This window comes from Bos grunniens, chromosome 1, assembly GCF_055505025.1.
Source record: "Bos grunniens cultivar Pamir isolate PY7600 chromosome 1, Bosgru_T2T1.0, whole genome shotgun sequence".
NCBI lineage: Eukaryota > Metazoa > Chordata > Mammalia > Artiodactyla > Bovidae > Bos > Bos grunniens.
The window spans coordinates 24,943,015-24,968,720 of record NC_141165.1 but is presented as its reverse complement, the minus strand read 5'-3'; the positions used below and the strand labels follow the sequence as shown (position 1 = coordinate 24,968,720).

Here is a 25,706-nt window from a genome sequence, read left to right as displayed (position 1 = left end):
TTGCAGCCAAGAGGAGCTTAGGGAGACATGATGTGAATATGTCTAAGAGCCCTTGGGTGGGCTTCTAGAACAGATCATTAAAAAAAAAAACTAGGAAAATCTGAATTAAATATGGACTTTTGTTAATGTATCAATAGTGGTTCATTAATGGTAACATATCATACAAATAATAAGGTGTTAATAATAGGTCTAATTAGATAAGATATATGTGGGGGTTCCTTGTACTGTCTTCACGACTTTATTTTGTATAGCTAACACTGTTCTAAAAATACTTTATTTAAAAATAGGCAGTAAATTTATTATGTATTAATCCACATACACAAATAGAGGTCAGGCTATTAACTATAATATCAAGAGGAGTGAGAGATACTTTGAAGAATATAAGAATAGAGAATGATGGGAATGTGTCCTATGAGCAGGAAGAGAAGCGCCACTATGCTGTGCTTTATAGTGTTCCTCCAGGTCATTTGAGTTATAAAGCTTACCATTGCAGCAGACGACTAGAAAAATGTTTACCGAATCCAGTTCCAGCATCACAAAGTGTGGCAAAATAGAGTACATTTGGAGAACAGTAAATTGATAACCAAAACAGGCTGGTATGAGAGAGAACTAAACCACTCAAGAAAGCGTATAAAGATTGAGAAGGTGCTTAGCAGAGACCTAAGGTAATACTGCACGGAGAGGGCGATGGCACCCCACTCCAGTACTCTTGCCTGGAAAATCCCATGGATGGAGGAGCCTGGTAGGCTGCAGTCCGTGGGGTCACTCAGAGTCGGACAGGACTGAGCGACTTCACCTTCACTTTTCACCTTCATGCATTGAAGAGGGAAATGGCAAACCACTCCAGTATTCTTGCCTGGAAAATTCCCATGGATGGAGGAGCCTGGTAGGCTGCAGTCCGTGGGGTCGCTCAGAGTCGGACAGGACTGAGCGACTTCACCTTCACTTTTCACCTTCATGCATTGAAGAAGGAAATGGCAACCCACTCCAGTATTCTTGCCTGGAGAATCCCAGGGACAGGGGAGCCTGGTGGGCTGCCGTCTGTGGGGTCGCACAGAGTCAACACGACTGAAGCGACTTAGCAGCAGCAAGGTAACACTGACAGGGAAGGAATATAGGGAGGGAAGAGATATCTGAAGCACATAGGGATAATGTGGCTTGCTGGGAGGGTTGCAAAAAAATGTCTATTAAATTTAGCAACATTAATTTTACTGGTGAGTTTGATCAGTAACTCTAATGAGTTTATATACTAGTGAAATTTATAGGAATGATAACAAGAATAGTGACTGCAAGCTACTCTATCTTGACTCTAAAGGTGAGACATAGATAAGGTGATAGCCGGTGTTGACTTTTCTTTGTAAGTTGGGGGCATGGCATGGGATGGGTTGTTAATTGAAGAATGTGCCTTGTCTAACTCAATGAAACTATGAGCCATGCCCTGTAGGGCCACCCAAGTTGGACGGGTCATGGTGGAGAGTTCTGGCAAAATGTGGTCCACTAGAGAACTGAATGATAAACCACTTCAGTATTCTTGCCTCGAGAACCCTATGAACAGTGTGAAAAGGCAAAAAGATAGGACACTGGAAGATGAACTCCCTAGGTTGATAGGTGCCCAATATGCTACTGGAAAAGAGTGGAGAAATACTCCAGAAAGAATGAAGAGAAAGAGCCAAAGCAGAAAAAAATCCCAGTTTTTTTCTGGACTGACTGGTAATGGAAGTAAAGTATGATGCTGTAAAGAACAGTGTTGCATAGGCACCTGGAATGTTAGGTCCGTGAATCAAGGTAAATTGGAAGTGATCAAATAGGAGATGGAAAGAGTGAACATTGACCTTTTAGGAATCAGGGAACTAAAATGGACCAGAATGGGCAAATTTAATTCAGATGACCATTATATCTACTATTGTGGGCATGAATTGCTTAGAAGAAATGGAATAGCCATCATAGTCAACAGAGGAGTCTGAAATGCAGTACTTAGGTGCAATCTCAAAAACAACAGAATGATCTTTGTTGGTTTCTATGGCAAACCATTCAGTATCACAGTAACTCAAGTCTATACCCCAACCAGTAATGCTGAAGAAGCTGAGGTTGAATGGTTCTATGAAGTCCTACAAGATCTTCTTGAACTAACACCCAAAAAGATGTCCTTTTCATCATAGACTGGAATGCAAAAGTAGAAAGTCAAAAGATACCTGGGGTAATAGGCTAGTTTGGCCTTGGAGTACAAAATGAATCAGGGCAAAGACTAACAGAGTTTTGCCAAGAGAATGCACTGGTCATAGCAACCACCCTATTCCAAGAAGACGAGCTGAATCTACACATGGACATCACTAGGTGGTCAATACCAAAATCAGATTGATTATATTCTTTGCAGCCAAAGATGAAGAAGCTCTATACAATCAGCAAAAAGAAGACCAGGAGGTGACTGTGGCTCAGATCATGAACTCCTTATTGCCAAATTCAGACTTAAACTGAAGAAAATAGGGAAAACCACTAGGCCATTCAGGTATGACCTAAATCAAATCCCTTAAGATTATACAGTAGAAGAGACAAATAAATTCAAGGGATTAGATCTGATAGAGTGCCTGAAGAACTATGGATTGTGGTTTGTGACATTGTCCAGGAGGTGTTGATCAAAACCATTCCCAAGAAAAAGGAATACCGGAAAGCAAAATGGTTGTCTGAGGAGGCCTTAGAAATAGCTAAGAAAAGAAGAGAAGCGAAAGGCAAAGGAGAAAAGGGAAGATACAGCCATCTGAATGCAGAGTTCCAAAAACAGCAAGGAGATATAAGAAAGCCTTCCTTAGTGATGAATGCAGAGAAATAGAGGAAAACAACAGAATGGGAAAGACTAGAGATCTCTTGAAGAAGATTAGAGATACTGAGGAACATTTCTTGCAAACATGGGCACAATAAAGGACAGAAATGGCATGGACCTAATAGAAGCAGAATATGCTAAGAATTGGTGGCAAGAATACACAGAAGAACTATACAAAAAGATCTTAATGACTAGATAACCATGATGATGTGATCACTCATCTCAAGCCAGATATCCTGGAGTGTGAAGCCAAGTGGGCCTTAGGAAGCATCACTACGAACAAAGCTAGTGGTGGTGATGGAATTCCAATGGAGCTACTTCAAATCCTGAAAGATGATGCTATCAAAGTGCTGCACTCAATATGCCAGCAAATTTGGAAAACTCAGAATGGCCACAGGAATGGAAAGTGTCAATTTTCATCCCAATCCCAGGGAAAAGTAATGCTAAAAAAGTTCAGACTGTCGCACAATTGCACTCATCTTACGCGCTAGCAAAGTAATGCTCCAAATTCTCCAGGCTAGGGTTCAACAGTAAATGAACAGTACTGATGTTCAAGCTGGATTTAGAAAAAGCAGATGTATGGCAACATACATTGGATCATTGAAAAAGCAAGAGAATTCCAGAAAAACTTCTGCTTTATTGACTATTCCAAAAGCTGTGACTGTGTGCATCACAGCAAACTGTGGAAAATTCTTAAAGAGATGGGAATACCAGACCACCTTACCTGCTTCCTGAGAAATCCATATGCAGGTCAAGAAGCAACAGTTAGAACCATACATGAAATCATGGACTGGTTCTAAATTGGGAAAGGAGTACGTCAGGGCTGTCTGTTGTCACCCTGCTTACTTAACTTCTATGCAGAGTGCATCATGTGAAATACCGGGCTGGATGAAGCACAAGCTGGAATCAAGTTTTCCGAGAAAAATATTAGTAATTTCAGATATGCAGTTGATACCACTCTTACGGCAGAAAGCAAAGAGGAACTAAAGAGCCTTCTGATGAAAGTGAAAGAAGAGTGAAAAGGCTGGCTTAAAACTCAACATTCGGTAAACTAAGATCATGGCATCTGGTCCCATCACTTCATGACAAATACATGGGGAAACAATGGAAATAGTGAGAGACTTTATTTTTTGGTCTCCAAAATCACTGCAAATGGCGACTGCACTATGAAATTAGAAGATGCTTGCTCCTTTGAAGGAAAGCTCTGACAAACCTAGACAACATATTAGAAAACAGAGACATTATTTTGCCAACAAAGGTCTGTCTCGTCAAAGCTATGGTTTTTCCAGCAGTCATGTATGGATTTGCGAGTTGGACCATAAAGAAAGCTGGGTGCTAAAGAATTGGTGCTTTTGAACTGTGGTGTTGGAGAAGACTCTTGAGAGTCCCTTGGACAGCAGGGATATCAAACCAGTGAATCCTAAAGGAAATCAGTGCTGCCAAATATTCATTGGCAGGATTGATGTTGAAGCTCAAACTCTAATACTTTGGCCATCTGATGCAAAGAAATGACTCACTGGAAAAGACCCTGATGCTGGGAAAGATTGAAGGGGGGAGAAGAAGGTCACAACAGAGGATGAGATGCTTAGATGGCATCTCTGACTCAATGGACGTGTTTGAGCAATCTCTGGGAGTTGGTGATCGACAGGGAAACCTGTCGTGCTGCAGTCCATGGGGTAGCAAAGTCGGACACGACTGAGCGACTGAACTGAACTGACTGAAAAACAACTCTAAGGCCAGAATATTTGCTGTATTTTTAGTACTTGGGATGGTTCCAAAAATTGTCAATATATATTTGTTGCATGACTGAATATGAAATATTTTAGTACTTAAGTTGAAGGAGAAGTTGAACATGCAGTTTGTCCAAGTAGCAATTTGTTGAACATGATTTCTGAGGAAGTCTAGTCTTGAGGTTGGTAATAAGAAAATGTCAAGATGGGGTTGTGTTTGGGGGCAGGGTTACAGCATTGTCATTATTGTACAAAATAGTAAATCTTTTTCTTTTCATACCTTGTATAAATTAACTTGTACTTTGCTGTTTGCACTTTTTTTTAAATCAATACAAACATTGTGAAGCTTCTTTTGAAATTGTCTCTTACCTATAACAGTGCTAACTTGTCTTTCACAGGCTCAAACATAATTTGAGATCACTCTCCATAAGGCAAATATGCCTGCATTTAATTTTGCTTTTCCTCTTTTTTTATTCAGTCTACAAATAAGAAACCGCGAAAATCACCAGGAGAGAAGAGTAGAATTGAAGCTGGAGTTAGAGGAACAGGCCGTGGAAGAGCCAATGGGCACCCTCAACAGAATGGTGAAGGGGAACCTGTCACATTATTTGAAGTGGTGAAACTGGGGAAAAGTGCAATGCAGGTAAATTTTAAGTGTTTCTATTTTACTAATAAAGCAATATAGGGTCAATAACATGTAAAACCTGTTAGTGTGTATTCTGACATTTTTATACAATTGTTGATGTGTAGTCAAGTTTATTAAGGATTTTTCTTTGCTTGTTTTGTAAAAGTGTCAGGAAAGGCATATTGTTTAATAGTAAGTTAATGTTACAAATTTTAAATTGCATTATGTTGAATAAAATAATTTGCAATATAGTAGGAACTGCCTGAGAATTTGTATTGCTTCAGTCATGTGTATTTTTAGAATTTGACTTAATGTAAGTAACATATGTGTATTGAAGAATATTTGAAAGAGGAAAGGGTGTAAAAAAAAGCGTTAGTGAATTAGAAATAACCACAGTAAACATTTTATGGTTATTTGTGTTTGTGTGATGTTTTATAACTTCCTACACTGTTTTTTCTGCCCTCATTCACTCAATAAGTGTCATTAAATAGTCTCGAAGAGCATATCTTTATTGGCTTCTGACTAATTTAAGGATAAACTATAAGTATTATGATTCCTTTAGTGTGTGTTTACATTTTTAGAATATTTTAAAACTTATTAATCATTTGTATTTAGTTCCTTACATCTTCTTTTCATTTTAAAGGACTAGAGGTAAAATTATTTTAAGAATATTTCTTAACTATGTAGTAATAAATACCATTTTATTCTCCAGAATTTGTACTAGTTTATCTTTCACCATAAGTTTAGCTAGCAATTGGATTTTATATTTAAGAATTATTTGGCAATATAGGTAAAGACAGTAATTCATTATTTTAATTTCCATTTTTAAATTACTAATGATTGTATGTTTAATCTATTTTGTCTTTGCTCATTTTTGATACTTCATTTTCAGTGGGTAATTTATGAAACAGATTTACTTTTAGAACCAAAAGCAGGCAACTTTCCATTAATACACCTTTTATTTTTTACATGTATTTCTTTTTGAATTCCTTAAAGGGGTTTAATGTATGTTACCGGATTGATTTGTTCAGGAATCTTGGAATATTGTATGGGAAGGGGAGGGTGTTAGAGTGGTATGATGATGCTAAATATTGATGATGCTAAATGGTGAAATACTGAATTCCCAGTGATCCAAAGCAGTGGACAACATTAAAATATATAAGTATAATTTTGAAATATATTAAGTGATTTTTAGCCATTAAGCTTGATAGTTTATATTGCAGATACAAACTGCAATAGAAAAATTGTTAACAGGCTATAGAGATATTAATCAAAATCTATTTGTTGCCTCCCATCCGTAGGTAGAGATACAAACAGAAAATCAAGGAAATTAAATTCTAAAATTGCATTTCATTATTTTGCTTTCTTTTTTCATGCAAAAGTTTATTTTTCTAGCTTTTATTTAATATGAATAAAATCTTCAATATTTATTGTGAACAAAATCTAGTCATTTGATTTTGATATACACTAGTGATGAGTATAAGATTTTTTTCTTTTTCACTCACTATGTTCTGTATTCTTCATCTACATTACTCTTTCCTATTGCTGTTTTCATACTTTATTCTCTTTTTAAATTATTTTGGATTCATATTTTATAAAGGGTAAAGATTAGTAGTCAGAACCTTAGTACCTTCCAGAATTTGGTTTTAACTCACTTTTTCAACTTTTTCTCACTATTCGTCTGTTGAAAGTGACCCTATGTATTTTTTACTTTGCTGTAATTTTTTATTATTCTTTTATGTTTTTGTTTCCTAGCTGTATTCATATTAATCTACAAATTGCTGTAATTTTTTTCATTTTATTCAGCATTCTGTTGTGGACATTTTTTTCCAGTGGATTAACCTTAGAATTTTTAACATTTATATTATCTAATTAGTTTTCTTTTGGACTGCTTTATTGTTTAAGAAGAATAAGTATATTTAAGATAACTAAGAGTAGTTTTATTCTGTTAAAAATAGTACTTCTTTGAAGATCTTTATATATCCTTATGAAACCCTGCCTGTAGGAATCCTTTGTAATGTAAATTCTTGAAAGTGGTCACTGAGCGAAAGGAATGCCTAAAAATTCATGTTTAAAAAATGAATGCAAGTATTTTAATGAAGCTGGCACACTAATTTCAGTGTTTATTATTCCTTCATTTCAAAGTAATCCCTTCATAAAGTAATGAAAGACAAAGTGCTAGAAAGAGTTTAAACATTAATGGGTTTAGAAACTAAATGTTTCTGTGGTTTATATAGAAAAAAAACTACCTAGTGGTCAGCATTAGGTTTAAGGTAGCAGAAGCAGATACTTGTAGCCAAGAGTTTTGATCTTGTATGTTAAAAGGATGTAAGGTGCTTCATGAAGTGTGTATGAATAAAGTTAGGCTTAAAATACATGAAGCCAGGGCCTAATATGAGACCCCATACTTGGAAAGGAGATGGAAGAAAGCCACTGATAACTGTTGCATAGGCTAAGGCTTGTGTTTAAGGGGATCATATTAATAAATATCTTAGGTTAGTCTTGAGACTCTGCTTTATGCTTATCATCCATGTAGTTAACTGATAGAGACTCCTTTACTATTCAGGATGGCCTAGTTTGGATACTGGCTTATGCTAAAACCCCACTTTTTGGAAATCGTGAGATGAAGGAAAGAAGAGGACAGACATAGTCCTTATAATCAGGACCTGAAGTAAAATGACTACTTTCTTGATTGGTGAGGGAATCTTTAAAATTTCCTGTATCATCTTAGAGCAGGAAGTTCTTTTTAAGCCCACTGTACGGTCTAGTTCTCTATGAAGTGAGTAGATGGAGCAGAGATAATCTCAAAAGCATAGGAAGGGGTAAAAAATAAAAGAAACCAGTATGTTTAAGTTTCCACAGAGATGAAAGAAATTCTACCTAATACTAAAAAGGAAATAAACTTAGTAAATAGGTTTTTCTGAGGTTAAAAAGCTGCATTAGATGTCATCAAAGGGAGAATTCAAGAATTGGCATTCATTAGGCATTCATTCAGAATGTAGCCCAGAAATAAAAAAGTAAATATGAAAGAGCAGTTGAGTGACTTTGATGTGGATTGAAAGGGTTCCAAAATATGCAGGGGAAGAATTCCAAGGGAATAGAAGAGACAGGTTTTGAAGAGGTAGTCTTTTAGAAAATTTCAGTCACATTTCCTCAGATCTAGAGTTTGTTGTCAGGAGTAAGATAAGTGAAAATCATTACACAGGCATTCCTTGTTGTTGTTGTTGTTTTTTCCTGCGCTTTGCAGATACTTCGTTTTTTAAAAATTGAAGGCTTATGGCAACCCTTCATCAAACAAGTCTATAAGCACCATTTTTCCAACAGCATTATCTTTTAATTAAGGTATGTGTAATGATTTTTTAGACATAAATGTTTCTGCACACTTAATATAATATAGTGTGAACATAACTTTTATGTAAACTGAGAAACCAAAAATTCATGTGACTCACTGTATTGTAATATTTGCTGTGATGCAGAGAAGGCAATGGCACCCCACTCCAGTACTCTTGCCTGGAAAATCCCATGGATGGAGGAGCCTGGTAGGCTGCAGTCCATGGGGTCGCCAAGAGTCGGATACGACTGAGCGACTTCACTTTCATTTTTCACTTTCATGCATTGGAGAAGGAAATGGCAACCCACTCCAGTGTTCCTGCCTGGAGAATCCCAGGGACAGGGGAGCCTGATGGGCTGCCGTCTATGGGGTCGCACAGAGTCGGACACGACTGAAGCGACTTAGCAGTAGCAGCAGCAGCAGTGATCTGAAACCAAATCCTTAATAGGTATAAGGTATGCCTGTACAGTATAACTGTAGAATATTGAGGCTTGGAAGAAAGTCTTGAAATATTTCATTAGGGATTGCCTGAACCTTTTTGCTGACCACAATGCAAGTAAGATTGAAATATTCAAAATAATTTCCCTTTCTACATTACATCATAGTCACAAATCTCGAAAGGCACTTTTAATTATTTCATGTAGTAAAGAGTTAAATAAATAGTTGAAGTGTGAATGTTAATAAAAGTAATATCAGCAAAAGCACTGATTAGCAATAATAGTATCAATTTAGAGAAAGAAAAATAGCAAACCTAAAGTAATTAGGAAGAAAGGAATAAAAAAAAGTAGAAATGGAAATTAAGTAGAAAAAGAAATGATAGAAAGGTCTACTGATTCAAAATATTGGCAGTTTGAGTTCAGTACACTTAAAACTTACAGATCTTATCTTAGGAATGCAAGGGTAGGTTAATGTTAGAAAGAAAGTGAAAGTGAAGTCGCTCAGTCGTGCCCGACTCTTTGCGACCGCATGGGTAGTAGCCTGCACCAAGCTCCTCCGTCTATGGGATTTTCAAGGCAAGAAGTACTGGAGTGGGTTGCCATTTCCTTCTCCAGGGAATCTTCCCAACCCAGGGATCAAACAGGTGTATTTGGACTGCTATAGCAATAACTGAAAAAAGAAGCATAAAGAAACAAATATGGCTGTAAAATATTAACTGTTGTTGAAACTGGATGGTCTATACCTTCTTATCTATCTTACTATTTATAATAAAAGTGAGTATTTCTGAAATGCTTCCTAAAGGAGGACTTATATTGCCAGTATATTTGAAAAATGATTGTATCCCTTCCCCTTTGGAGAAGTGACATGTGAAGACTTTGGTAAGATTGGTTTTAAAGACCCTAGTTTCTTTTATTTATCCAGCATTCCGCAAACCTTTGACTCCTATAACTATTTATGACCATTTTGTATTTTAGTCTTTTCTCCTTATTGGAATTGTGAAAAATCAACTTTACTGGCTTAACAGATACCTTACATACCTCCTGTAATTGGATGTTGTGCTAGATAGTTCCTGAATGTTCTTGCCTGTATAACTGAAAAGAAATTTTACCTGAGACTTGAAGGATGAAAAGGAGTTAGCTAGGCAGTTAGCAGAGGGAACTTCTTATAGCAGAAATGCAACACACAAAGATAAAATCTCTACCCCTACCATGGAAGCCATAAGATGTCCAGTAAGAGTAGAGCTTAAAGAGGCTAGATTCTAAACATTTAGCTTTTTCTGAAATTGATGGCATTTTAGTAAGAAAATGACATGATCATATTAGCATTTTTAGAAGTACCTTTCTGGAAACAGTTTAGGTGATGATTTGGGGTGTGTGAGGCTGGAAGCAGAGAGACTAGTTAGGAGGCCTTTTTTTTTGTTTAATCTAATTCCTAAGTAATGAAAGTTTATAGTGTCAGTGAAGGGGAAGAAGAAGAGAAAGGGACTGATTCTATAAATATTAAGGCTGCAAGATGCTTCTGAAAGATGAGAAAGAGGACAGAATATAAGGTAATTCCTATTTGTTTGACTTGGGAATATTCACTGAAAGGAAATTTGTAAGAATATAGGTGTTAGTGATGGGTATGGAAATAGTTTGGTTTGGACATTTTGCCATTTAGATGCGTGACACTGACTACATACTGAATTTTGGAACATTCAAGCTGTTACTCTGTTATTTGTTGCTTTAGTAGTTATGAAGTAGTATTATAATGAATTTTTATAATCCATTTACATTTTGTACCCCAGACTTCATCTAAAAAAGTTGGGCTACAGTTGATTCATTCAACAGAAATTCATTGAGAGCTCTTGTTTAAGGCATTGGAGCTGAAACTCCAGTACTTTGGCCACCTCATGCGAAGAATTGACTCATTGGAAAAGACTCTGATGCTGGGAGGGATTGGGGGCAGGAGGAGAAGGGAAAACGACAGAGGATGAGATGGCTGGATGGCATCACTGATTCGATGGATGTGAGTCTGGGTGAACTTTGGGAGTTGGTGATAGACAGGGAGGCCTGGCATGCTGCGACTCATGGGGTCACAAAGAGTTGGACACGACTGAGCGACTGAACTGAACTGAACTGAAGCTTGTCTGACCCTTCCCTTCATAGACTTTCTAACCATAGATGGGAGAGGAAATTCTGTATCAAAGTCAAATGGTCTGTTAATGTACTATTACAAACTGTTGATTAATGCTAAGAAAACTCCATTTGGTCTTAATGTACAGATATAATAAATTTTGTGAATAAGGAAGTGGATTCAGCCTATAAATGAAGTATACTCAATGGCTCAGGTTGGTTTCCTGTTTGCTTTAGACAGATGACTATGAAGATAAAACTGATTTTGTCTGTTGAAGTTTTGATTGGGAAAGACACAGGTATCTTAGGGCGTTAGTCTGTGATTAGTCATACTCTTTCTTTTAGGGAGGAAACTTTGTTCTGATGCTAAATAAAAGTATAAACTTTTACAGGACATTCGTTTCTTCTAGTACCCAACTTACAAATGGGTTAGATGCCAGATCTCAAGGTATCAAATGCAGGGGAGTTCTCCCCCAAGGTTTGTGTAGGTAAGTTTTACTTACTTTATGATGACACCAAGGAAAGTGAAAAAGCACCTATGAGTTTATTAAAATCACACCTGTTAACTTGTGTTTGAACTGACTGTTAGGTAGTGACTGTATGAGAATTGAATACTTTGCTGAGCTGTTAATTGAATGGATAAATATGTCCATAATAGTTTTTAAATTTCTGAATGTTCATTAAAAGCTTAAAAGTTTTAAGAAGTATTAAAATAGCTGACTCTTGAAAGTCCCTTGAACTGCAAGGAGACCCAACCAGTCCATCCTAAAGGAGATCAGTCCTGGGTGTTCATTGGAGGCACTGATGTTGAAGCTGAAACTCCGATACTTCGGCCACCTGATGTGAAGAGCTGACTCATTTGAAAAGACCCTGATGCTGGGAAAGATTGAGGGCAGGAGGAGAAGGGGACAACAGAGGATGAGATTGTTGGATGGCATCACTGACTCGATGGACGTGGGTTTGGGTGGACTCCAGGAGTTGGTGATGGACAGGGAGGCCTGGTGTGCTGCAGTTCCTGGGGTTGCAAAGAGTTGGACACGACCGAGCGACTGAACTGAAAATAGCTGAAGAATGTCGTAAGAGGTGTAATTATAGAAGAATTGGTGATGAAACAAACCTTAGGAGACAAATACTATTAGGAGAGCTTAGAACTGTTGCGTGAAATGAAAAGGAGAACTTAGAACTATTGCATGAAATGAAAAGGAGAACTTAGAACTATTGCGTGAAATGAAATTTTATAACAAAGATGGTCAGGATATATTGAAAGAAGGAAATACTATAATGATGATGAGGAGTGAAACCTTATAAAACTAAGCAAATACATAAGTACTTGAATAGGATCAATGTATAAGTGTAATATGAGAAATACCTGCTTATAAGTACAAACACTACAGTGACAGGATATTGGAGTATAGGACTTAAAAATCATGAAAAAAAATGAAAAGATTTATTCTGATTTTTAACAGTATCATAATATCTAAACTTAACATAAAACATTTAGATTAAGTTTGACTGCTACTGCTAAGTCACTTCAGTCGTGTCCGACTCTGTGCAACCCCATAGACGGCAGCCCACCAGGCTCCCCCGTCCCTGGGATTCTCCAGGCAAGAACACTAGAGTGGGTTAGGTGATGGTAAATGTGGAAAACTGAAAATAGCCATTGTTTAAATAATAGTTTATTTCTATTTCTCTTATATGTAAAATATCTTAGGTGATCTTTGCAATGGCAGTAGGTAGACTGACAGAGCATCAAAATTGTTAACATATTTTAATACTTTAATAAGTTAAGGAATATGTAATCATAACTATAACAGCTATCAGATCAGTCGCTCAGTCGTGTCCGAATCTTTGCGACCCCAGGAATTGCAGCATGCCAGGCCTCCCTGTCCCTCACCAACTCCTGGAGTTCACTCAAACTCAAGTCCATCGAGTCAGTGATGCCATCCAGCCATCTCATCCTCTGTCGTCCCCTTCTCCTCCTGCCCGCAATCCCTCCCAGCATCAGAGTCTTTTCCAATGAGTCAACTCTTTGCATGAAGTGGCCAAAGTACTGGAGTTTCAGCTTTAGCATCATTCCTTCCAAAGAAATCCCACGGCTGATCTCCTTCAGAATGGACTGGTTGGATCTCCTTGCAGTCCAAGGGACTCTCAAGAGTCTTCTCCAACACCACAGTTCAAAAGCATCAATTCTTCGGCGCTCAGCCTTCTTCACAGTCCAACTCTCACATCCATACATGACCACAGGAAAAACCATAGCCTTGACTAGACAAACCTTTGTTGGCAAAGTAATGGCTCTGCTTTTGAATATGTTATCTAGGTTGGTCATAACTTTCCTTCCAAGGAGTAAGCGTCTTTTAATTTCATGGCTGCAGTCACCATCTGTAGTGATTTTGGAGCCCAGAAAAATAAAGTCTGACACTGTTTCCACTGTTTCCCCATCCATTTCCCATGAAGTGATGGGACCGGACGCCATGATCTTCGTTTTCTGAATGTTGAGCTTTAAGCCAACTTTTTCACTCTCCACTTGCACTTTCATCAGGAGGCTTTTGAGTTCCTCTTCACTTTCTGCCATAAGGGTGGTGTCATCTGCATATCTGAGGTTATTGATATTTCTCCCGGCAGCTATACATTTTGATATTTATAAAAAATGAATATTACATAATAGAAAGTCACCACAGCAGCACAATTGTAGTCTACCCAATGTAGCAGACATTGGGTCCTATTTTAAATGTGGTGATTATCTTTTCAGTCCTATTTCTCATTCCTCTGTCTTGACCCTTGTGGACCTAATATTTCTACTAATGATGACAGCTAGCCACATTACACGTTACATATTCCATGAATAAGTTGATGTTTTAGTGATGGGGTGAGGGAGGAAGTCCTTGCAGGTGCCAGGCACTGAGCTCTTGGGGTGAACTGCTTCATTTTAAACCTCAGCTCCTGTAGATAAACCATGCATGAATGGCCACAAGAATGGTCAAAGCCTGGTAAGTAAGGCCTAGCAAGCATACCTTTGTGGACACTGATTGCTGCAGAGCCCCAAATGTGACGGAAATGTTTGAAGGCCTACTAGTGCAACTAGATGTAATTGTGTTGGTGAACCTGGGTGGCATCCATGAGTTGGAAAAAGAAAATCTGAGTCTTCAACAAAACACCCTATTGCAAAAACATCACTGCTAGGATGTCTGTGGCTTCTCAACTCAGACTGGGAAGTTGAGCTGCAGTGATTCTTTTGTGACTGCTCCTGGCTAAATTCCAACTATATGCTGGCACTACAAGCAGCCCACCATTGATATTAAGCAGCAACAGAGCACTTTTTAGAAGACCCTAGATGAGATGGACATTGGATGAGATGGACATTCCTAGCTCTGCCTATTTTGAGTCAAGGGTAGGGTTGATTTACTCTTCTGCGTCTAGAAGTCTCACTGTGCACTTACATGGAAGTCCCCTGCTGGTAATCTCTATATGGATAAGAAATGCAACCTAACCCCCATAAAACTTTGACAGCTAGTTCCAGTCACTGTAATGGTCCTGCTGGCCATGGTTGTTAGCATTGCAGTCCTGCTGATCAACATCAGGAGAAAGTTGGAAAGTACAAGAAGGCAGGAATCCAGGACTGGGAAACTGAATATACACCCCAGCATATGCTTATAGGGGGGAGAGTCGGAGAACAGTGTTCAGACCACTTCAGGAGTGAAATTTGATTCTCGACTCAAGGCAGATATTGTACTTTCTTCACCAACATCCCATTCTTCTCACCTACTTGTCTCCATCCTAACAATTCTTTTCCTAGGACTATCTTTCTTTCTGGCTTTGTGTCCCAACCTCTTTTAAAGACCCATTTCTAATATTCCTTCTTATTCTTAGTCCTTGGATAAGAAATCTGATTCTGTAAAAGCAGACACAATAATGTCATCTTGGATTGTGCTTAAAATAAAAGGTTAAGATTAATGAAGAAGAAACGCAAAAAGGCAAAATGGTTGTCTGAGGAGGCCCTACAGATAGCTGAGAAAAAAAGAGAAACGAAAGACAAAGGAGAAAAAGAAAAATATATCCATATGAATGCAGAGTTCCAAAGAACTGCAAGGAGAGATAAGAAAGCCTTTATAAATGAATCAGTGCAAAGAAATAGAGGAAAACAATACAGTGGGAAAGACTAGAAAGTTCTTCAAGAAAACTAGAGATACCAAGGGAATATTTCATGCAAAGATAGGCACAATAAAGGACAGAAACAGTATGGACCTAACAGAAGCAGAATATACTAAGAAAAGGTGGCAAGAATACACAGAAGAACTATACAAAAAGATCTTAATGACCCAGATAGCCGTGATGATGTGATCTCTCATCTCAAGCCAGATATCCTGGAGTGTGAAGCCAAGTGGGCCTTAGGAAGCATCACTAGGAACAAAGCTTGTGGAGGTGATAGAATTCCAGCTGATGTATTTCAAATCCTAAAAGATGATGCTGTGAAAGTGCTGCACTCAATATGCCAGCAAATTTGGAAAACTCAGCATGGCCACAGAAATAGAAAATGTCATTTTTCATCCCAAGCCCAAAGAAAGGCAATTCCAAAGAATGTTCAAGCTAGCGCACAATGCACTTATCTCAGACACTCGGAAAGTAATGCTCAAAATTCTCCAAGCTAGGCTTCAACAGTATGTGAACCATGAACTTCCAGATGTTCAAGCTGGATTTAGAAAAGGCAGAGGAACCAGAAATCAAATTGCCAACATCTGTTGGATCATAGAAAATGCAAGAGAATTCCAGAAAAACATTTACTTCTGCATCATTGACTATGCCAAAGCCTTTGACTGTGTGGATCACAACAAAACTGTGGAAAATTCTTAAAGAAATGGGAACACCAGACCACCAGACCTGCCTCTTGAGAAATCTTTATGCAGGTCAAGAAGCAACAGAACTGGACATGAAACAACAGACTGGTTCCAAATTGGGAAAGGAGTAAGTCAAGGCTGTATATCGTCACCTTGCTTATTTAACTTATATTCAGAGTGTACATTATGTGAAATGCTGGGGTGGATGAAGCACAAGCTGAAATCAAGATTTTAGGGAAAAATATTAGTAATCACAGATATGCAGATGACACCACCCTTATGACATAAAGCGAAAAGAAACTAAAGAGCCTGTTGATGAAAGTGAACGAGGAGAATGAAAATGCTGGCTTAAAACTTAACTATGAGAAAATGAAGATCATGGCATCCGGTCCCATTGCTTCATGACATATAGATGGGATAAGAAGGGAAACAATGACAGACTCTTTTTGGGCTCCAGTATCACTGCAGTTGGTGACTACAGCCATTAAATTAAACGATGCTTGCTCCTTGGAAGAAAAGCTATGGCAAACCTAGACAGCATATTAAAAAGCAGAGATACTACTTTGCTGACAAAGGTCCATCTAGTCATAGCTATAGTTTTTCTAGTAGTCGTGTATGGATGTGAGAGTTGGACCAAAAAGAAAGCTGAGCACCAAAGAATTCATGCTTTCAAGCTGTGGTATTGGAGAAGATTGTTGAGAGTCCCTTGGACACCAAGAAGATCAAATCAGTCAGTCCTAAAGGAAATCAGTCCTGAATATTCATTGAAAGGACTGATGCTTACGCTTCAGTACCATGGCAACCTGATTGATGTGAAATACTGACTCATTGGAAAAGACCCTTATTCTGGGGAAGATTGAAGGCAGGAGGAGAACGGGTCGACAGAGGACGAGATCTTGGATGGCACCACTGACTCAAGGGACGTGAGTTTGAGCAAGCTCCAGTAGTTGGTAATGGGCAGGGAAGCCTGGTGTGCTACAGCCCATGGGGTTGCAAAGACTCTAATATGACTGAGCGACTGAACTGAACTCTTAGTCCAAGGATAAGAAATCTGATTCTCTAAAGACAGACAAATTAATGATATCGTTGATTATGTCTAAAATAAAAGGTTAGGATTACATTCTAGAATCATTAAAAGTGATGGAATACCTTTTGAAGGCTTAGATGAATTTAGGTGAGAAATAGCTGTTTTTCAATACATTACAAAGAGAGAAGTATCATCTTCATCCTGAATTATCTGCTAATACTACTTATTGATGAGAAGAAAATTTGGCTTTATTTGGGCTTGCATAATGGCCATGTCATGTGGCCAAACCACCAACACATATGCTTCTCACTTAAAAGGGAATTTAGTTACCTAAACACATTTTTTTTTTTTGTGAAAGACTGTCCAGAAATTGTCAGGGTTTATTCTTCAGCTTGCCTTTATTATAGCTGATATTAGTAATGTTTTATTATATTAAAATATTTGTATATACTTTGTCACTAGTATTTTTTGTGACTTAATATTGCAAACTTAATGAAGTTTAATAAAATGTGAAGAAGATATATAACGAGAGAGTTTGAACTTGCATCAGAATAATGCCAATTAAAAAAAAAGAAACCTATATATATATTTTTTATCCTGAGTTAGGTTTTACATAAGAGGAAGATGTTTTAAATAGAACTTCAAATAGTAATTGGATAAATGAAATAGTTACTTTAGTCATGGTATTAACATACCAGTGTACACACCTTAGAATCATAGTAACTTAATTTTAACTTCAGAAATTAACTTCAGAAATGTTCCAATTTTATAATCCAAGGTTTTTCCCATAAATGATTAAATTTTTATACAGTAATCATTGTTGATCCATTTTAGATATTTGAATGGGTTATTGTTCAACTCCTTTATTGTTTAAGATTCATGGTTACATATCATTATTTTGTGCCTATGTTAAAATGACATTTAGAACTGTTCCAGACTATTTCATAATCAGTTTAGTGCCTTAAGATGCCCAGGTTATTTGACAACAGTTGTAACAAAGTTTTAAACATAAACTGTATACCTTGCAGTTTTTGTGTTGCGTAGATTTTGAAGTATTAGCATTGTTTACTGTTTCTCAAAGATTCATGTATATTTACATATATCTACTGTTTACCAGCCACAGTGGAAAAATGAGCGAGTGAAGACAATCTTTTTATGCTCTTTGTTGAGCGATGTCAATATTTTCAGGAGAAAAGATATTAAAGTTAAGTTTCTGATTCTTCCCTGAGTCTGTCTAATTCTTAGGGCTTCTCTGGTGGTCAGAAGGTAAAGAATCTAATGAAGGAGACCCAGATTTAATCCCAGGTCAGGAAGATCCTCTGGAGAATGGAATGTCAATCCACTCCAATATTGTAGCCTGGAGAATTCCATGGATTCTTTACCACCACAAAATTGTAAAGCAGTTGTCCATCAAATAAAAAATAAAGAAAAATTTAAAAACAAAGGAATACTTGAGTGGGTTGCCATTTCCTTCTCCAGGGGATCTTCCCTACCCAGGCATCGAACCAGTTTTTTCTGCATTGCAGGCAGATTCTTTAATGCTGTGCCCTTAGGGAAGCGTAAATAAAGAGGTATTGAGGTATAAATGAGATTTCTTAGCATTTCTTCTTTTGTCTACCTCGATAACTTTGGATTATGTGCTCTTGTAGTTTCTTACTGTATATGCTAACTAATCATGTATAAAACAGAAACTTTCAAAAAATTTTTCCAGGATTTGTTTCTAAACTGTTTTAAGAAAAGTATATATATGTTGATAACATTCCTTATTATATTCTGGGCTTTAGTCCTAAACCTTTGAAAAAGTGAAAATGACAGTTGCTTAGTCGTGTCTGACTCTTTGTGACCCCATAGCCTATACAGTCCATGGAATCCTTCAGGCCAGAATACTGGAGTGGGTAGCCTTTCCCTTCTCCAGGGGATCTTCCCAACCCAGGGATTTAACCCAGGTCTTGTGCATGATAAGTGGATTCTTTACTTGCTGAGCCGCAAGGACACCCAAGCCTTTGAAAATGGAAGACAAAAAGGATTTTCCTCCTGTTGAGAACTTTTGATCTAGTACAGGATTTCTTAACCTGGAATCAAAGCTAGAATTTTTGATAAGCATGAACAGAGATGAAGAGAGTGATAACAAATTTGAAATTGATTTTTAAAAAGTAAGTGCATGGAGAAGACACAGTGGTTGTCAGATCTTTCTATGCTACTCACAGAAGCTTCGGAACATCAATTTCGTTCCAATGGCTTCTCTTCCAAAAGAATATCAGGGGACATGTGCTCGATCCCTGGTTGGGGAACTAGCATCCTGTTACACAGAGTGGCGCAAAAAATAGAGATCAAGCCTTGAGCCTTTGGAGTTGGAGCACTAACTTCAAGACCCTAGACTACCAAAGAACTAACTCTAGGGAGTATCAAATAGTATGAACTGACACAAAGCAAACCACTTGAATAGAAGACCCAGCATCACCCAACCACCAGTAGCACCCTGTGCAGGATACCTCATCTAAACAAGAAACAAAACAAAAATATAAACCCAATCATCAGCAGACAAGATTACCATCTCACTTGCTCATAACTGGAAAAACAAAGAACAACAAAAATCTCAGCACACATCTCATCCTATATGAAGCTTACACAAACCACTGGTCCAGCCTTAGGAGGGCAAAAACCAAAAGGAAGAAAGAGTTCAACCTTCAAGCCTGGGAAAAGGAGACCTCAAACACAGTAAATTAAAAAATAATAAAGGCAGAGAAATGCTGCACAAATGAAGAAACAAACTAGAAACACAGAAGTCCAGATAAATGAAGAAAAAACAGGCAAACTACCTGAAAAAGAATTCAGAATAATGATAGTAAAGATGATCAAAAACCTTGAAAGAAAAATGAAGAAAATGCAAGAATCAATTAATAAAGATCTAGAAGAATTAAAGAATAAACATACAAACAACACAATTACTGAAATTAAATACACTCTAGAAGGAATCAGTAGCAGAATATCTGAAGCAGAAGAGAGAATCAGTGAGCTGGAAGATAAAATGGTGGAAATAACTTCTGAAGAGCAGAATAAAGTAAAAGAAAAGAACTGAGGATACTCTCAAGAGTCCTCACAGACAATATCAAACCCACCAACATTTGAATTATAAGGGTCTCCGAAGAAGAGAAAACAAAAGGGTATGAGAAAAATTTTGAAGAGATTATAGTAAAAAAAATTTCCCCAACATGGAAAAGGAAATAGTCAATAAAGTTCAAGAGACGCAGAGTCCCATACGAGATAAAACCAAGGACAAACATGCCAAGACACATACTAATCAAACTAACAAAGACTAAACATAAAGAATATTAAAAGCAGCAAGGGAAAAGCAACAAGTAACATACAAGGGAAACCCCATGTTTAACAGCTCAGCTTTCAGCAGAAACTGTGCGGGTCAGAAGGGAATGGCAGAATATATTTAAAATACTGAAAGGGAAAACTCTACAACAGGATTACTATACCTGGTAAGGATCTCATTCAAAATTAATGGTGAAATCAAAAGCTTTTCAGACAAGCAAAAGTTAAGAAAATTCAGTGCCACCAAATCAGCTTTACAACAAATGTTAAAGGGACGTATATAGTCATGAAATACAAGAGAAGAAAAAGATCTACAAAAGCAAACCCCAAACAATTAAGAAAATGGCAGTAGGAACATATATATCAATGATTACTTTACATGTAAATGGATTAAATGCTCCAACCAAAATATACAGACTGGCTGAATGGATACACAAACAAGACCCATATATATGCTATCTACAAGAAACCCCACTTCAGACCTAAAGACTCATATAGACTGAAAGTGAGAGGATGGAGAAATGTATTCCATGTGATTTGTGCTAGTGACTCCTTTTCAACAGTTGTAGTTCTTTGAGGGTTATGATTACTTGAAACAATGCAAACTAATCTGACATTAATAGTTTTAGAGTATGTGTATATGTTGTGTTGTTTGCAGCATCTTTGCTCAAATATGAATGCTTTCTGATTACAGAAATTCTGTAGTGTATGAATACACATTTTCAAGAAAGTCACATATTTCATAAGCTCTAGTAAAACTCCAACTTTCACTTATCACTCAGAGATGCTTGTCTAGATATATTTCTTGTTAGCTTTTCCTTGTGAACTTTGATGTCTTATACATTAAACTTGGTTGTGCTTAGGTCTTTTCTTCCTGTCCATTTTAAGTAGGTCTGACAAATGTTAATCTGTATTTTTACTAAGATCCGATATTTTAACTGAGAAGAGTGTGATTAACAGGGTTTTTCTGGTAGATATGGTAGGAAATCATTAGTGTATAATATCCATAGCCTAACTTTGGTTTTGAAATACCAATACTTCATAATTTAGTCATTTTGATTTCAGAAGGTACATTGTGGATGTATATTCAATACTTAGAAAATGCTGTTGCCAACTTTATGACAACATTCGTGCATTAACTGCAAGACAGGTGTATTTTCACTACAGTCATGAGTTTTAATAATCATGTCATCATATCCACACATATATCTTCGATTTTTCTGCTATGATATCACTTCCTGATCATTTATAGCCGGCCATTTCACACCTTTTCCACATACTGATACAATAGTAGGTTATTCTTAAGTGATACTAAGGACTGGCAAGATTTTTTTTAAGGTGTTATTTTAAAAATCCTTTTAGAACTCTTTGGTTTATGAAATGATATTTACTCATTTAATAAATTGTAGAAGGACTCGATCGATCCCAGAGTAAAATGAAAGAGAAAAAATTAGTTAGGGTGACTTTAACTCCACTTTTCTACTAACTTGAACATTTAATTCCAGAATAACCTTGTGTTACTGGTTGAAGCCCGCCTCAGCAGCACAAAGCAGTTGAGAATCCTGGCAAGAGACTGAAAAGATTTAGGACAGTCTTTTCTAGTGTAATTAATAGTACCCCCTTTCATCCTTTAAGTTTTTCTAGTTAGTATGATAAATTGTAATGGCACTCCAATAATTGGTAAAGAAATTAACTGAAGATAAAGAAGTTACAAGACTGAAGTTTATTGATGAGGCTCAAAAGGCACAGTGTGGGTATAAAACATTGTGTTTAATGAACAGAGATCATGCCAGGTAGTATGGAAATTTAATGATTTCAAAGGGGAAGTAGTTCCTCAGTCTCTTAGATATATTTGGGGTATTTGAATTTAAAATATTGATGGTTTTTCAGATGATCAGAAGTAAAAATTATGTATCTTAAAATATTGGATATATCTTTATTAACATTTTAGAATTGGCCTGGGATGCTTTGATTGGGGTGGAAGGGAAGACCTTGACCAAGAAACAGGTTCGGTTACATAGGGGAGAGAGAGAGGGTAGGGGGTGACCCTAGGGGATAATTAGTGTATCATAAAAAGGGTGGGTAGTAGGAGGGTAAGCCACTTGTCAAGGATCTTAAAGGCTGATGAGGTTTGAATGCTGATAGAAACAGTGTGGCTTTCCTATGAAATTAAAGCCAATTATCATAAAGCACAAAAAAGGAAGTATGTAGTATTATGAAGCCATTAGGGAGAATAGCCAAGTTTCAGACTACATTAAGGATACAGAGACATTGAATTGTTTAAACCATGTAGAGGAATTTTACAGTAAACTGCTAGTTCTGGATGTTTTCAGAGAAAATAGTTGAAAGGAAAATAGTTGGAGAGTGAATTAAGAGAAAGAAACCAAAAACTGTGTAGTATTCTAAAGCAGGAAAAAATGGGCTAAGTGGTTTTAATGTTTATAAATGATACAGGGTATACAGTCATTTTAAGAGATTTACCGACTTCAGTTTTCAGAATAAACGTGGCTTAAGATGATTTGAAAATTGAATGCATTCAGTTCTCCAGGTATTTTTAGCTTTGATTGACCTAAAACTGAGCCTTATTAGACAATAGTGGGGAAAATGCTGCACTGTTAGAAGACAAAATTTTCATTATTCAGTTGAGATGGCCTTGAGAGTCACTGAACATCTTTTACCTATAGTTTCCTTATCAGTGATTGTTATTGTGCACATTAGGCTCCTTGTGAGAATAAGGCTAATTTATGGCAGTGTGTTGTGATACAAAATATTTTAGTCATACTTGGTTTATGATAAAATTCAAAGCTCATCTTTCAGTGAGACTTAATGTGGTTTTGATTCTGTGTTTTGGGCTTGTATTTGTAGATATTATAGGGGAATTTTAGAATGCATCATGCTAAAATTTTGGTTAAAGCTGGAGAAAGTTATAAAGAAAAGTATTCTGGGAGGTCATGTTTTAAGCCAAGGCAGACCTCGCCAAGCATGTGTAATGTAAGTTACCACAAATTAATCATGTTCTTTTGAAATGTGTATTAGATAATGTACTCTAATAAAATGCTGCTTAGAATAAAATGCTGAGGTTAAAAAAATAACTAATTTGGACATTTTTAGTTGTTTTGATATCAGTATCTCTTCTAGTAAAGGACTGTTATGAGTATGCAAAGAAACATAACAGTTCAGAATAGTTCCATTAATTCTTTGACAGTAATTCATGCAGAAGAGAAAAATAAAGGCAAGTATTGACTGTCTTTCTCATATCTTGTTGTTCATTATTTTACTGTTAAGTTGTTGGCAACTCTTTGCTTATCTCTCAAATCATGTATTTAGACTTGCTGGTTCATGAAATAAAAACATCTTGAATCACTAATTTAACTTAAACTCTGACATTATTGGTAAGTATTGGGTTGGCCAAATAGTTCATTTGGGTTTTCCATAAGATGGTATAGAAAAACCTGAATGAACTTCTGGCCAACTGTATAGCAGGCTCCATTTTCTCTTAAGTTTTCCATTATCAGCTCCTGCTGATGGCTTACTGAAAAACAGGTGGTCACCGTTAACTGTTATTTTAAAAACATCTGTTCAATGTGAGGCAAACTCCCTTAGCTTTCTTTAAAGTGTATACAGCTTCTTCCGGTCAAGTTTAATGCATGAACTCCTCTCATGCCAGATACTAGCTACACGCTTATGATATGTTTGTGTCCCTCCCTGCCCCCACGTCCCTCCCTCCAAAAACCCTCAAGATTAAGTATTTTTGAGTATCAGCAACTATGACAAGTACTTTTTGTATCTAGTATACCACCTTCTGCAGTAAAATGCATATATTCAGCATTTAGTAAATAGTTGACAGTGACCTCACACCACTCAGAATGGCTGTCCTCTCAAAGTCTACAAATAGCAAGTGTTGGAGAGAATGTGGAGAAAAGGAAACCCTTGTACATGATTGTTGGGATTGTAAATTGGTACAGCCACTGTGAGAAATAGTGTGGAATTTCTTAAAAAACTGAAAATAGAACTGTATAATCCCAAGAAATCCAGTCTCCGCAATATATCTGGAAAAAATGGAAACACGAACTTGAAAAGATAGATGCCTCTCATTGCTCTCAGCAGCACTGTTTACAATAGCCAAGATGTGAAAGCAACCCAAATACCCAACTGTTGAATGGATAAAGAAAATGTGATATATATATATACACAATGGACTATTACTCAGCCTCAAAAAGAGAGAAATCTTGCCACTTGCAATAATGTGGATGGTCCTGGAGAATATTATGCTTAGTGAAATAAGTCAAAGAAAGATAATACTGTATGATATCACATGCAGAATATAAAAAATAATACAGATGAATATATATGAAAAAAGAAGCAGACTCAGATATAGAAAACAAACTAGTACTTATCCTGTGGGGAAGGGAAAAGTGGGGCTGTGGGATTCAGTTCAGTTCAGTTGCTAAGTTGTGTCCAGCTCTTTGTGACTCCATGGACTGCAGCATGCCAGGCCTCCCTATCCATCACCAACTCCTGGAGTTTACCCAGACTCATGTCCATTGAGTTGGTGATGCCATCCAACCATCTCATCCTCTGTCGTCCCCTTCTCCTCCCACCTTCAATCTTTCCCAGCATCAGGGTCTTTTCAAATGAGTCGTTTTCGCATCTGGTGGCCAAAGTATTGGAGTATCAGCTTCAGCATCAGTCCTTCCAGTGAATATTCAGGACTGATTTCCTTTCGGATGGACTGGTTGGATCTCCTTGCAGTTCAAGGGATCCTCAAGAGTCTTCTCCAACACCACAGTTCAAAAGCATCAATTCTTCAGTGCTCAGCCTTCTTTATAGTCCAACTCTCACATCCATCCATGACTACTGGAAAAACCATAGCTTTGACGAGACGGACCTTTGTTGGCAAAGTAATGTCTCTGCTTTGTAATATGCTGTCTAGGCTAGATTGGCTATGGGATTAAGACATACAAACTACTATGTATACAATTGATAAGAGTATATTGTACAGCACAGGGAATTGTGAAAGTGAAAGTCGCTTAGTCGTGTCCTACTCTTTGTGACCCCATGGACTGTACAGTCAATGGAATTTTCCAGGCCAGAATACTGGAGTGGGTATCCTTTCCCTTCTGGAGAGGATCTTCTCAACCCAGGGATTGAACCCAGGTCTCCTGCATTGCAGGCGGATTCTTTACCAGCTGAGCCACAAGGGAAGCCCACAGGGAATTATAGCCATTATCATCTTATTACAACTTTTAATGAAAATATTTGTAAAAATACTGAATCACTATACTGTATACTTGAAACTAATGTGATATTTTAAATCACCTATATTTCAATAAACAGTTTTAAATAATACAAATGAATCTATGTACAAAACAGAAACAGACTCACAGATGTAGAAAACAAACTATTGTTACCCTCAAAGGACAGAAGTAGTAGCGGAGGGACAGATTAGGAGTATGGGACTAACAGATAC

General features: G+C 37.1%; 1 protein-coding gene across 3 annotated transcripts in view; it reads left to right on the top strand.

Annotated features, from left to right (window-relative positions):
- STAG1 (STAG1 cohesin complex component) overlaps positions 1-25,706 on the top strand; it is a 496,597-nt gene that overhangs the window by 178,342 nt on the left and 292,549 nt on the right. For all 3 annotated transcript variants that reach the window (XM_086354992.1, XM_086354939.1, XM_086355119.1), the window contains exon 4: positions 5,027-5,191. Coding sequence is in view for 2 of the 3 variants with exons in the window: in XM_086354939.1 (XP_086211065.1) it covers positions 5,027-5,191 (165 nt within the window). In the remaining variant the exon portion in view is untranslated. The remainder of the gene's footprint in view (positions 1-5,026; positions 5,192-25,706) is intronic.